Source organism: Geotrypetes seraphini, chromosome 5 (genome assembly GCF_902459505.1).
Source record: "Geotrypetes seraphini chromosome 5, aGeoSer1.1, whole genome shotgun sequence".
NCBI classification, from domain to species: domain Eukaryota; kingdom Metazoa; phylum Chordata; class Amphibia; order Gymnophiona; family Dermophiidae; genus Geotrypetes; species Geotrypetes seraphini.
In genome coordinates, this window is record NC_047088.1 from 42,411,060 (window position 1) to 42,423,183 (window position 12,124).

Here is a 12,124-nt window from a genome sequence, read left to right on the forward strand (position 1 = left end):
TGGAGCACTCACTTCTTTACCCCTACACTAAGGAACAATTTATTATTTCTATAGCGCTGCCACATACACGCAGTGCTATACATTGTACATGCAAGAGACAGTCCCTGCTCAGAGGAGCTCACAATCTAATTATGATAGACACACAGAGGGGACTATTAAGGGAATGACAGACAGATATGATCGTTGGGTCAGTGTTTAAACACAGCTTCAAATAAGTGGGCTTTTAGACTGGCTTTGAATACTACCAGAGACGGAACCTGATGTAGCGAGCCAGGCAGATTGTTCCAAGCATGTGGTGCAGCAAGTCAGAAGGGACGGAGATGGGAGTTGGCAGTGGAGAGACTTGTCTGATGAGTGTAAGGAGTCACAAGAGAGGAGAGATATTGAGGAGCCGCAGAGCGAGTACACTAGAACATCAGTAAGAGGAGTTTGAATCCTATGCGGAGACGGACCGGGAGCCAGTGAAGCAACCTGAGAACAGGAGTGATGTGGGTATAATGACCCTTGTGGAATACGAAGCACACAACAAATTTTCAACTGTGAAGATGAGAGGAAGTTGCATTATCTAGATTTGAAATATTTGATTTTCAGTTTTATCTGTAGTTATGTCCAGCTTTAGGAGTGTTCTTATGAAACTCATTTGGAAATATTATCCCCCGCTTTTACAAAACTGCAATAGCGGTTTGTAGCGCCAGCCCCAGCAGTATTAGCTCCGACGCTCATAGAATTCCTATGAGCGTCGGAGCTGTCACAGCTACGGTTTTGTAAAATAAAGTGGGAGGGGGTTTAAATAAATAAATAGCTAGCTTCTGCATTCTTGTAGAGAAGTTTTTCAGCTGCTCCCGAAGCCAGGTGAACACCACTTCCTTTACTTCATCATGCTTTGTCTTTTGCTCTCGGGTCGCAGTGATGCACCCATGTCTCATCACTGGTGACAGTTCTCTCCATAATATTCGGATCTTCTTACCTTCTCAGGAACTGGGTTGTAACCTCCACACGCTGTTGCTTGTGCAGATCAGTAAGCTGTTTGGGAACCCATCGTGCACAGACTTTCCTGTTCCCAAGTCATCATGCATTATGGCAAATGCAGATCCATAGCTGATATCCAAATTTCAGCCAAATGAGACACCTTTATCCGTCATTCTTCTCTAATCAAGGCATCTGCCCTGTCAATCTGCTCTTGTGTGTGCAATATTGATGGGCGACCAAAATGACCATTGGTTACACCTGTCCTTCCCACTTCCCATACCGAGCCAATTTCAAACATGAGTTTCCACAAGTTTCACTCCCTTTGCCCCAAAAAAGCGCACTACTGCACATTCTTCAATGGTGCAATCTTGCAATGGAGCGTCCATGTTTCTGACCTCGTGGCTAAAGGCTAAGCGCTGCAGTGTGCATGGACGAACTATCCAACAGACAATGTATAAGTATATATGTTGCATTTCGCAAGCTCTATTGCCAGTTATTGCGTAAATTTAACAATTGTCTTTAATTTTTGATTCGTCCTTGCATTCTCATAGCTTTAGTGTTGCAGTCTTATTAATCTGGAAAGATGGGTCTAAGTTGAATTACACCTTTGGTGGAATTCAGTATGCTTGACTAGTAAATATGAGATGCTACAGCAGAACAACAGAATAGGTAAAAAGTTCTACAGACCTGGAAACCACTCGTGGACTTCATAAATACTGAACATGTATGATGTGGTGGAGCCCTCTTAAGTGAATAGCATGGTATTGCTACTGCTTTTTTTTTCCTCTTTATGTTGATGTGTTTCTGCCATTGTATGTCTGAATCGATGCGACATATATGTGCTTTATTGGAAAATTTTATTTTCTGTTATAAAGAAAAATAGTTATAAAACAGACCCCAGAGAAAGACACACAAGACACATAAAGCACCGCACTTTCAGATATCCTAGGAAACAGGTTTTAATCAACACATATTTGCTTTTATTAATTTGTCACCCAACAGCGCACAAGAGAAAAGCACAATTTTTTTTTTAAATTTACTCACTGCACATATCCTTTAAAAACATAAAAAAATAGTCAATGAAAATGTTTTAGTGAATCAAAACCAAATAAATTCAGCACATAAAACAATGAATTCCAGACATGAAGTTACAGGGTTGCAGGCATTATTTACAATGCGCTCTCTCCTAGAGATTCCTGCATAGCAGGAAAAAAAAGCAGCTACTTAAACAACTGGCCGTGGCAAAAGCTGGACCTGCTATTGCCGGGGTGCAAGGAACATTGCGCTGGCCCAGGGAACACATCTTTTACCAGAAATGGGCACATAGCTGCCCATATTGTATATATTTAACCCACTCAATTGTAAGAGGGGGAGGGAGGGGGACAGAAGGCTCACCGCAGACCTACAAAAATGTGTTTTCTTTGAAAACATAGTGCAAGGATTTCTCTTTAATCATGGGTCTAAGCTATTGCAAGGATTTGACCCAAAATTACCTTCTCACCAGAGAAAAAATTAAACACACAAGGAGATGTCTTACAAAAAATAAAATACAAAAGGCTGTCTAGGGTTTGCTTTTTGTTTTGATCTTTACGGAAAAAAAAATCTAGACGGACTACTTAAAATGTTCATTGCACCGACAGCCATTCCCACCACTACGTTATAACACACAATTCAAAACATTGACCTGGTCAATTGTTCTACGCTCTTTCTTCCGACGGGGAAACAGAAGGATGGCTCACAAGTAATGCATTTCTGATTTTAAAAGCTAGCAAACGTAAGAACAAAGTAATGAAATTTTGATAAAAACACACCGCATGCCAATGAGATTGTGAACATAAAGTGCAATGTTGTGATCAATAACCATATAAACTCCAATTCAATAGTATTTACATTCTTTCCTATGTACTGCTAAAAAAAAACATTCAAACTCAAGTCTACTGTACATACACTGGGTACCAGGACAGCAATAATTCTGTGCTGTAAAGTGGAACTGTTGCAGGATGCTGAACTTGTCTTTTCTATGGCATCATGCAAACAAGGATCACCCAACATAATCAAAAGATTGTACAAGAGAATATTTCCCAATAAGAAAGTAAAGGTTTCCTTCCATAGTGAAAAGACACACTGTCTCACACCAGATACATGCCAACTGAACGAACCATCAAGGAAAAAATTTGGAGGCTGGATTTGAAGCAATGGAAGAGATTATTTTTAAAATTTAAATCATATCTATTTCCTCATCAAAATCCTAACTCTATAGTTTAAAGACTCCCCAAAAAAGGCAGGATCCGAGGTCACAGTAGGTGAGTCAAAGATCTAGGGGATGTGCCCATCCAAAAAAAAAAAAAATCCAGGACATAATACATAGGTTATATGCTCAGGCTGTAGGGAAAACATCCTTTGAACAGGTGGTAACTTGTATAGTACACAGCAACTAACCACTGCTGAATAGGCTGACTCTGTTGACCGAGGTCAATGTGTAGAAGGTCTGGGTTTGGATTCTCCATCCACTGGGGCCAATCAGGATTGGGTACATCACAGCGGTAGTGAGCTCCAGCCTGGGAATGTAAGAAGGATAAACAGTGGCTAACACTGTGGTGGTCCCTGCTGGTTGCTGAGTGACACCTTAAAAGAGCCACTCTTCAGGCCAGCAAGGGTTTATTAAGTCACTAGGACACACCGTCTGGGAATGAAAAGGAGCAATGTCAGTATAATTAAAAAGGTAGGAAAAAGGTAAATAGCTTTGGTGCATAGGTGCTGTTCAGAGCATTTTTGAAGAGATGGGTATAAAGAGGACACAAGGTAAAAGACCTTATAGATTCTACTAGATTCAACACAGACATTAGGATGGATTTCAAGCCAATCTGCCCAGCAAATGATATTTTTCTCACACTAGTTTCAGTTAACCAAAATGACTGAAAATCAAGGATAATTCTGTGATTTTCTCCCAAGTTTAAAAATAAATGCCTTTAAAAGAGACTGGCCATCAATCCCACGGTAGTAGTGCACACTGTCATGTAGGAGACATGAGTTCTAAAGCTACATAAAATCAGTTTCCCATTTGGTGGGCAGTGCTGCAAACAGAGGGAGCAAAACCCCAGGCATTACGTTGCTGCAACACATACTGGCCTTTTTAAGAATAGTTTTGTGCTAGGCTAGAAAAGGTAGCTACAGATGGCTAAGGACAAAAGCCTTAAAAGAAAATCAGGATGCTGTCTGTACCTCTCTCCTTTTCAAGGCTTATCCATTCCTCCTTCACACCCCCAATGTGCTCAAATCTACCGTCACCACAATATCTAGGTTGGAGACGGGGAAGGCCTGATCAAGATAAAAGACACTAATGACTGATAAATGGCCCCTCAGTCTCACTGCACATTGCCCACACATGACAGCAAGCAGGGCTGCAGAAGCTTCCAACTGGGCTAGGAGCCCAAAAGCAGTAGATGGTGATACCAGAAACATTCCCAGAAAAATGGGATCTGCTGCTCAAAAAAAGAAGAGATTTTGATGATTCTTACAATTTTTTAAAAAACGAATCTTAAAATTATAGCTCCACTCCTCATTGCAAACTCCTGCCTTCCCATTTTAGAATTTCTTTCTACTTAATGCAAGAGTCTCCTTTCATCTCGAGCAATTTTCTCCCTCTCTCAGATGCCTTGCTCAAACACTTCCTCTACCAGCTTGGCCCCCTGTGTTATCAGTTTCCTCTGCCACATGAGCTAGGATCCCAAAATGAACTGCGATCTCATGGGATCTCAAGGCTTATAATTACAAGAACGACACCATGGTGCAGAGAAAACTTATCAGATCTGGGGACTGAGCCGCTGGGGAAAATGCTGCAGCACACTAAATGTAGTGGCTGCATCTTGAAGCCTCCAGAAGTGCGCGGACATCACCGTGATGACATCATGCACATGTGTGTTGTCATCACATTGACATCCACGCTTGTGTGAAGGCCCTCCAGATGGGACCTGAGCCACCAGTGGGGGGGGGGTGCCAGCAGGGAAGAGGTGCTGGCTGATTGCCTACAGGATGTGTTTCTCACTGCGAGAGCCGGCACAGGTGCCTCTCTCTCCTCCTCCCCAGTGTGTCGCGGCACACCTGAAATCTCCGGAGGCACACAGTTTATGATACACTGGCTTGGGGTTTGGCTTCTAGGGGAGGAAGGGTGTTTAAACTTCCTGCTCCACTGCCCACTACCTTTTTGCCACTCTCAGAATCTTGATGCACCAGGCAACTACCTAGTTCACCTAATAGAAGCACCGACCCTGGAAAAATCAGGATTGCTTAGATATTCAAAACAATAAGAAGAAGAAAAAAAAAAAAGGGGGGGGATTTCCTTTTGGCATATGTCCTATTGTCTTTGCATATTACTGTCTGACAATTGCTCCAAACCCATAACACCCTCATTTGTGTGGGAATCCAATCAAGAAACAGATAGGCAGGCAGTCAACAAGAGCCAGTCTGGCAGACATTAGTCAAAAACCAAGGAGACCAAGGTCTAAGAGTATTCCAAATGCAGACATTAGCAACAGTAGTGGAGGGATCAAAACAATGCCCGAATCAGCTGAGTTTCACCTAAACAGGCTGCCTCAGGGGCCTACAATACCAAATTGGTAAAGGAAACTGCTTGCACCAAAACGGGCTTAAAATGCTGCTCTTCCTTTCCAACTTTCTACACCATTTTTGACTACTGTCTGGAAACTAATCAAGGCCCAGTCCATGTGTCATGTGGGGGCAATGAACCCTTAAGCACAACTCATTAATTACCTCCAAGCCACATCTAGCGCTCAAATAAGGTCCCTACAGTGAGAGCACACGCATATTCACCCATCTATAGGGTATGCACACAAATGCCCCCTCCCCTCCTCCACAGCAGACAAGCATGGGATGAGCCCAGGAGTTCCACATTCGGATGATTCGCTCTGTAATCGTGGTGGTCATAGCGTTGCTATAGTTGGTAGAATTAATCTTTCATTTAAAAAAACAAAACAAAAAACAACCCACCATTAATTAAAATAAAAACAAAAATCGGTTCCTCGCAGAAATTCTATAAAAGGGCACTCCAATGTAACACAGGGAGCACCTATTCTATACTGCCTACGTGCACCCAGATTCCATTATAGAATACAAGTGCCAACCTTCATCAGCATGGTGAAATGTAGGTGTGATCACTTACACCAGGTCTATAGCAGGCAAGTAAGCATTGCAGGCAAATTACAGTGTTCTATAACTTCTGCATAAGTATGATACACACCCACATTCTGCCATGCTTCACTCTTGTGTATGCCCCCCCTTTTACAGTTAAACATTATGCCACGTAGCTACAGGCGCAGAGTTATAGAATTGCGCTTTTTTCTTTAATATACTCAGTTGCAGCTCTCCATCACCTAAACACCGAATTCTAAACTCTGCATGCACGCAGCTTCTCATATGAAACAGTTCCACTCTACTCCAATAAGCCAGATTTACGTTCAAGGTGAGACATGAGAGCTTGTCCTTCACTACAAGCTGCCTCACAAAATAAATAGGTACAGTCTTCCTGTGCCATATAAATAAAGATTTATACAGCTTAAATATTCGGAGACATGCATTAGATTTTAGGTAGCAGACACTTCTTCATGATCATAACACGCAAACATTACTGTGAACAGCCACAGCGGAGAAGATAAGCCTTACACAGGGCCACGCCTTGCATTATTTTGAATGTTTAAAGGAGGTTCCGAGTCATCCATGGGAAGGACAAGACGTGTTCCTCGAATGACAAGTTCATGGTCTCCAAATGTGAGCTCCCGGTCCAGGGCGTCTTCTGTGCTGTTTCCGCCAGCCCTTCTGGATATGCCCGAGGCCCCAGAATCTGTGTTCACAGTGGAATCTCCATATGTCAGGCTAATATCTCCATCATTCAGGATAAGATCTGAGTCGTCATCCTTCAGTTGCTCTTGGTTCTAAAATGAAAACAAATGCCTAGAGTTATCCAAATCTCCCTGTGAACTAATGCAGTGTCAGTGTCGCCATCCGTGGCACAAGAGGTCTATAAGCACTGGGCTAAAGACTGTCCCTGCATTGCTTCGCAAGATAGAACTCTCTTATTGTCAGAGCTCTGATAGAGGCTGGGCCAAACTAAAAATGCAAAAGAGAAGGACACTGCTGCACTAAATAAAACCCATGCAAGCTAAAACATACTGAATATTCTGGGGCAGCTGTATACACATACATTTTATTTTAGTAAAATAAAGAGAGGAAGGGAATAATAGTTTAAGACTTAAAACTGTAGTTTAATTTTCAGAAATGTATGGTATCTTGATTTCTTGTGGTATTATATTAAATGTATTATAAGGGGGGGGATCTGTAACTCAGTAATAAAGAGCGCAGATATATTTCCCATAGTCCCTGCTTCATGTTTGCATAATACTGTATGGAAAGGAATTCTAGCAGATAGAAGAGAACAAGCAGAGATTAATTTAAGATGACATATCTGTTACAACTGTTTTTACCTCGTAGGCCTGAGGACTTGTCAGACATCTCGCAACAGGTCCACAGCAACTAGGAAGCGTAGTTGTGAGAGGTGGGCCACTGTGCGTCAACAAAGGCTTCAAATAGCTACAGATGGCTAAGGAAAGAGCCTTAAAAGACAATCAGGATGCTGTTTGTACCTCTTCCCTTTTCAAGGCTTGCCCATTCCTCCTTCACACCCCCCCTCAATGTGCCCTAATCTACTGCCTTGATAAGCAAAGTCCCTCTGTTGGATTTCTCTGGGTTTGACCTGTTGGTGCCCTCGATTCTATAACAGCTGATCCTGACGTGAACAGCTGTCCTGCCTCCACCATCCCTGCATCCCTTCCATCAGCAGGTTCAGAACAAAGACAGGTGTTAAGAACTGAGCTGGAAGCTCATGCCAGGCCCTGTGTTATTCATGAAGAGAATTTTTAAATTAGCACCCCATTTCACTTCCATTAAGGATACTTATGATCAAAGTTGTACCATAGCCTGAAGAGCCAGGCACTGTCTGCTCTTGTACTCCGTCTTTCACTCTCAGGCAGACCCTAAAACAAAACAATAAATGAGATAAAAAGGCAAAGTCACACTTCTTTCTCTCTCAAAGGCCTGTGATCACCAGGAATCCATAAACTGTAGCAGGGGAGGCCACACTGTCCAGTATGCTTGGATGAATTTGTGTTCTCCAGCACAGAAATTCTCTCAATGTGGCAGAAATGAATCAGTCCTCATATTTCAAATGGAAAGGTAGAGAGAGTAAAGTTACTCACTGGTAGCAAATGTTCTCCAAGGACAGCAAGACAATATTCTTATTGTTGGGTGACTTCATTCAATGGAGCTCACAGCAGGCTTTCCTTCGCCAAGATTTTGAAAGCAGTCTACCATGCATGCACGTCTTCCTACCTACCATAGTCCCTGGGACCAGCTCAGTCTACCATAATAGTTGAGAGAATTCAATTCACTGGCAAGGTGGGTGGGGCAGTAAGAATATTCATCCTGCTGTCCTCAGAGAACACCTGCTACAGATGAGGAACTTTACTTTCACAAAGGAAAAACAGGAGGTCAATATTCTTACTGCTGGAAATCCAAAGCTACTAGGTTGTCTTAAATAAGAGGAGAAAAGAAGCCTGCAACAGGCAAAACCTTACATAGTAACTACAGTAAATAACTATCAATTTAACAGCCTAGAACAGAAAATAAATGGGTCTATGGGTGTGGAGTTGGACTCGGATTCTAGACCCTGAATGAATTCTGAAGGACTGTGTGATCAAACCAGCTGTCATGTTGGGAGTCTTGTTCAAGAGGTAAATGTATAGATTGAAGTCCATGTGGCAGCTCTGCAAAACTCCTTTATGGAGGCTGACCTCAGGTAGGCAATCAATACAGCCATGGCTCTGATGTTGTGAGCTGAAACATGATGCTCTAGGGTTAGCCCAGCTTAGGCATATGCAGACTGTAAGCCAACTGAAAAGAGTGTTATTTACCAATGGCAGCCCTCATCTTGTTGGAATAAAACAAAACAAACAACCAAAAATTAGGTTTTACCTTCTATGGGCTTTAGCCTACTCCAGAAAGAAGGCCAACACTCTCTTGCAGTCCAGAGCATGAAATGTGCTTTCACCCTGATGGCATGAGGCCTTGGGATAAAAGCTGAAGTTGCCTCACAGCCATTCGTGAGAGTGTGGTGCCGTGGTTAAAGCTACAGGCTCAGCACCCTGAGGCTGTGAGTTCAAACTCACGCTACTCCTTGTGACCCTTAATCTCCCGTTGCCCCAGGTACATTAGATAGATTGTAAGCCCACTGGGACAGACAGGGAAAAATGCTTGAGTACCTGAATAAATTCAAGTAAACCATTCTGAGCTCCCCTGGCAGAACGGTATAGAAAATTGAATGAATAAACAACAACTGATTGGTTAAGATGGAATTGCAACACTACTTTAGAAAGGAACTTAGGATACATGTGCAAAACCACTCTGTTGTTGTAAAACTTTGGTACTAAGGCCTGGAGCTCATTGACCCTGAGGGTTGAAATGACCACCATCATATAAACAAGACCTGCCAGGTCAGGCACTTCAGATGACAAGTATGAAGTGGCATGAAAAGGAGCTTTCATCAGCTGGATACGGACAACATTGAGATCCCATGACACTGCAAAGTGCAAGCCCCTCATGAATCAACAAATAAAGGCTGAGCAGATGTCTATATCCTCTATACCAGGGGTGTCAAATGTCGGTCCTCGAGGGCTGCAATCCAGTCAGGTTTTCTCCAATAAATATGCATGAGATCTATTTGCATGCACTGCTTTCATTGTATGCCAACAGATCTCATGCATATTAATTGGGGAAATCCTGAAAACCCGACTGAATTGCGGCCCTCGAGGACTGACATTTGACACCCCTGCTCTATTCATTATTGATATGCTCCAACTGCACTAAGGTAAACTCTTATAAAGCTGGTTTAGATTTGACTCAGACAGGTGAAGAATGTATCCAAACATCTTTTGTGTAGGACAAGAGAAACTATCTATGGCCCTGCCCTCAAACCAGACAGCAAATGTTTTCTGCTTGAAACCATATGATCTTCTAGTGGACTTGAATCAAATAGAACGAGAGAAATCCCCTGGTAGATCCAAGTGGTTCACTTCTAACATCCCAACATCCAAACCACGAGGGCCAGAGACTAGAAATTGGAGTGTAAAAGGGATGCCATATCTTGAGTGATGAGGGTCAGAAAGCATTTCAGTCTCCTTGAAGTAGAGGGAACCAAATCTGCTGTGGCCAGGATAGCACCACACTGGTTTCCGGTCCTGCTTGAGTTTCAGGAGGGTTTTTGCTATTAGAGGCTTTGGAGGATGCATGTACTGAAAACTCCTTCCCAACTGAGGAGAAATACATCCAAGGCTATGGACCCCAGCCTGGAACAGAACTGAGGGATTTTGTTGTTGGAGTGAGTGAGTGGAGAAAGATCTTCCTTGCAATGCCCTTGTTCAAAGGCTACTTGTGCAGTTACATGACCTGACTCAAGTCTGTCTGCCAGATAATAGCTTTTCTTTTCCAAATGGCTCATCACCACAGCCTGTCCACTTCCTGACATAGGAAGTATGAACCTGTGCCTCCCTGCCTGTTGACAACCTGATTGTGAATTTGGATCAGAATAATTTGGGTTCACCAACTTATCTTTGAAAGCCTTTAGAGCTTTCCAAACAGTTCTTAGCTCAAGGAGACTGATCTGGTAACCTAGGTTGGAAGCATCTGACATCAGTGTCTTGTAGTGCTGGGTAATTTGGAATTTATTTATTTAAAAGCCTGTATGGGAGGCCACTTCCAAAAGCTTTGAGAAGGAGTGCTGGGGAGCATTTAATGTGGTAGGCTCTGTCAGATGTCACCCAACAGCAAGAATATTGTCAACCTGCTTTTCCTCTGAGAAAAAAAACCCTTCTGTCTTCATATGTCCATTTCTCCCACATTCCTAGGAACCTCCATTTCCAGCTGCACTTAATGACGAACTAAGCACACTAAAATATGACACAGCTACAATTTATACAGCAACCAGAAACAGAAACAATCAATGCTTACCAACTGATCCTGATCAGCATCAACACCAACCCTAATCGGACAAAATAAATTGGCATTGTTAGAACAATCTCCCAATAGAAAGCTCTACACCTATAGCTAACTTGTGCAACTAATATATACATTTTTTTCAATTATATTTATTAAAGGTTTCCAAAACAAACAAAATGTAAGAGAGCCAAATAATGGTACTTTTATGTTTCATAATCTATACCAAGTATGGTAGTATACTGGCAAAAAACTCAGTTAGGCCCTTACAACCTAGTTTCCCTACGTTCCCTCCCCCCTCCCTCAACCCTTGCTCCTCATTTCCTGATATTCCACCTGTCCTTGAACAGAGCTGGTATCCCCAAAGTTGCTAAATTTGTGACCACTAGGAGGCGTAAGGTAGTGGTAGTTGGCGACTCCCTTTGAGGGGTACAGAGGCATCCATCTGTAGACCACACATGATGTCCCGGGAGGTATGCTGTCTGCCTGGTGTCAAAATCCAAGATGTTATGGAGAGTTTGCAAAGACTCATCAAGCCTAATGTCTATTATCCGATGCTGCTCATTCATGTTGGCACTAATGATACTGCTAGATACCCCTCCAAACGTATCAAAAATGACTGTGGTTTTGGGATAGAAGGTGAAGCAGTCAGGTGCACAGGTGGTATTCTTGTCAATCCTTCCTGTCAAGGGTAAAGGCCAGGGCAGACAAGCTTGCATCCTGGAGATGAATGAATGGCTGCATGGATGGTGTCAGAGAGCGTTTCAGCTTCCTGGACCATGAGATGATTTTCTAAGGGCTGCTGAGCAGGGATGGTGAACATCTATCAAAGAAGGGAAGAAGTGTCTTCAGCAGCAGCTAACCTACTGAAGAGGACTTTAAACTAGAATCGTTGGGGCAAGGTGATCCAAACCTCCCAGGTGAGTATAAGCCCTCAGGTAAGTGAATCATTAAATACCTCTACACAACTGGGACAAGGGAGCAATGTCTGGAAAGCAGTACATACTAATGCTCGAAGTATGGGACTAGAGGCTCTGATGGAAGAGGCCGAGTTGAATTTAGTGGCAAGCACAGAGATGTGGTAATGGGATATAGT

General features: G+C 42.8%; 1 protein-coding gene across 1 annotated transcript in view; it reads right to left on the minus strand.

Annotated features, from left to right (window-relative positions):
- Positions 1-3,083: 3,083 nt before the first annotated feature.
- The window catches only part of SLC9A6 (solute carrier family 9 member A6), a 95,873-nt gene continuing 86,832 nt past the window's right edge, over positions 3,084-12,124 (minus strand). The window contains exons 13-16 of the mRNA XM_033945742.1: positions 11,044-11,074; positions 7,936-8,015; positions 7,467-7,572; positions 3,084-6,917 (exon numbers count right to left, since the gene is read on the minus strand). Of these exons, the coding sequence (XP_033801633.1) occupies positions 6,645-6,917; positions 7,467-7,572; positions 7,936-8,015; positions 11,044-11,074 (490 nt within the window). The 3' untranslated portion in view covers positions 3,084-6,644. The remainder of the gene's footprint in view (positions 6,918-7,466; positions 7,573-7,935; positions 8,016-11,043; positions 11,075-12,124) is intronic.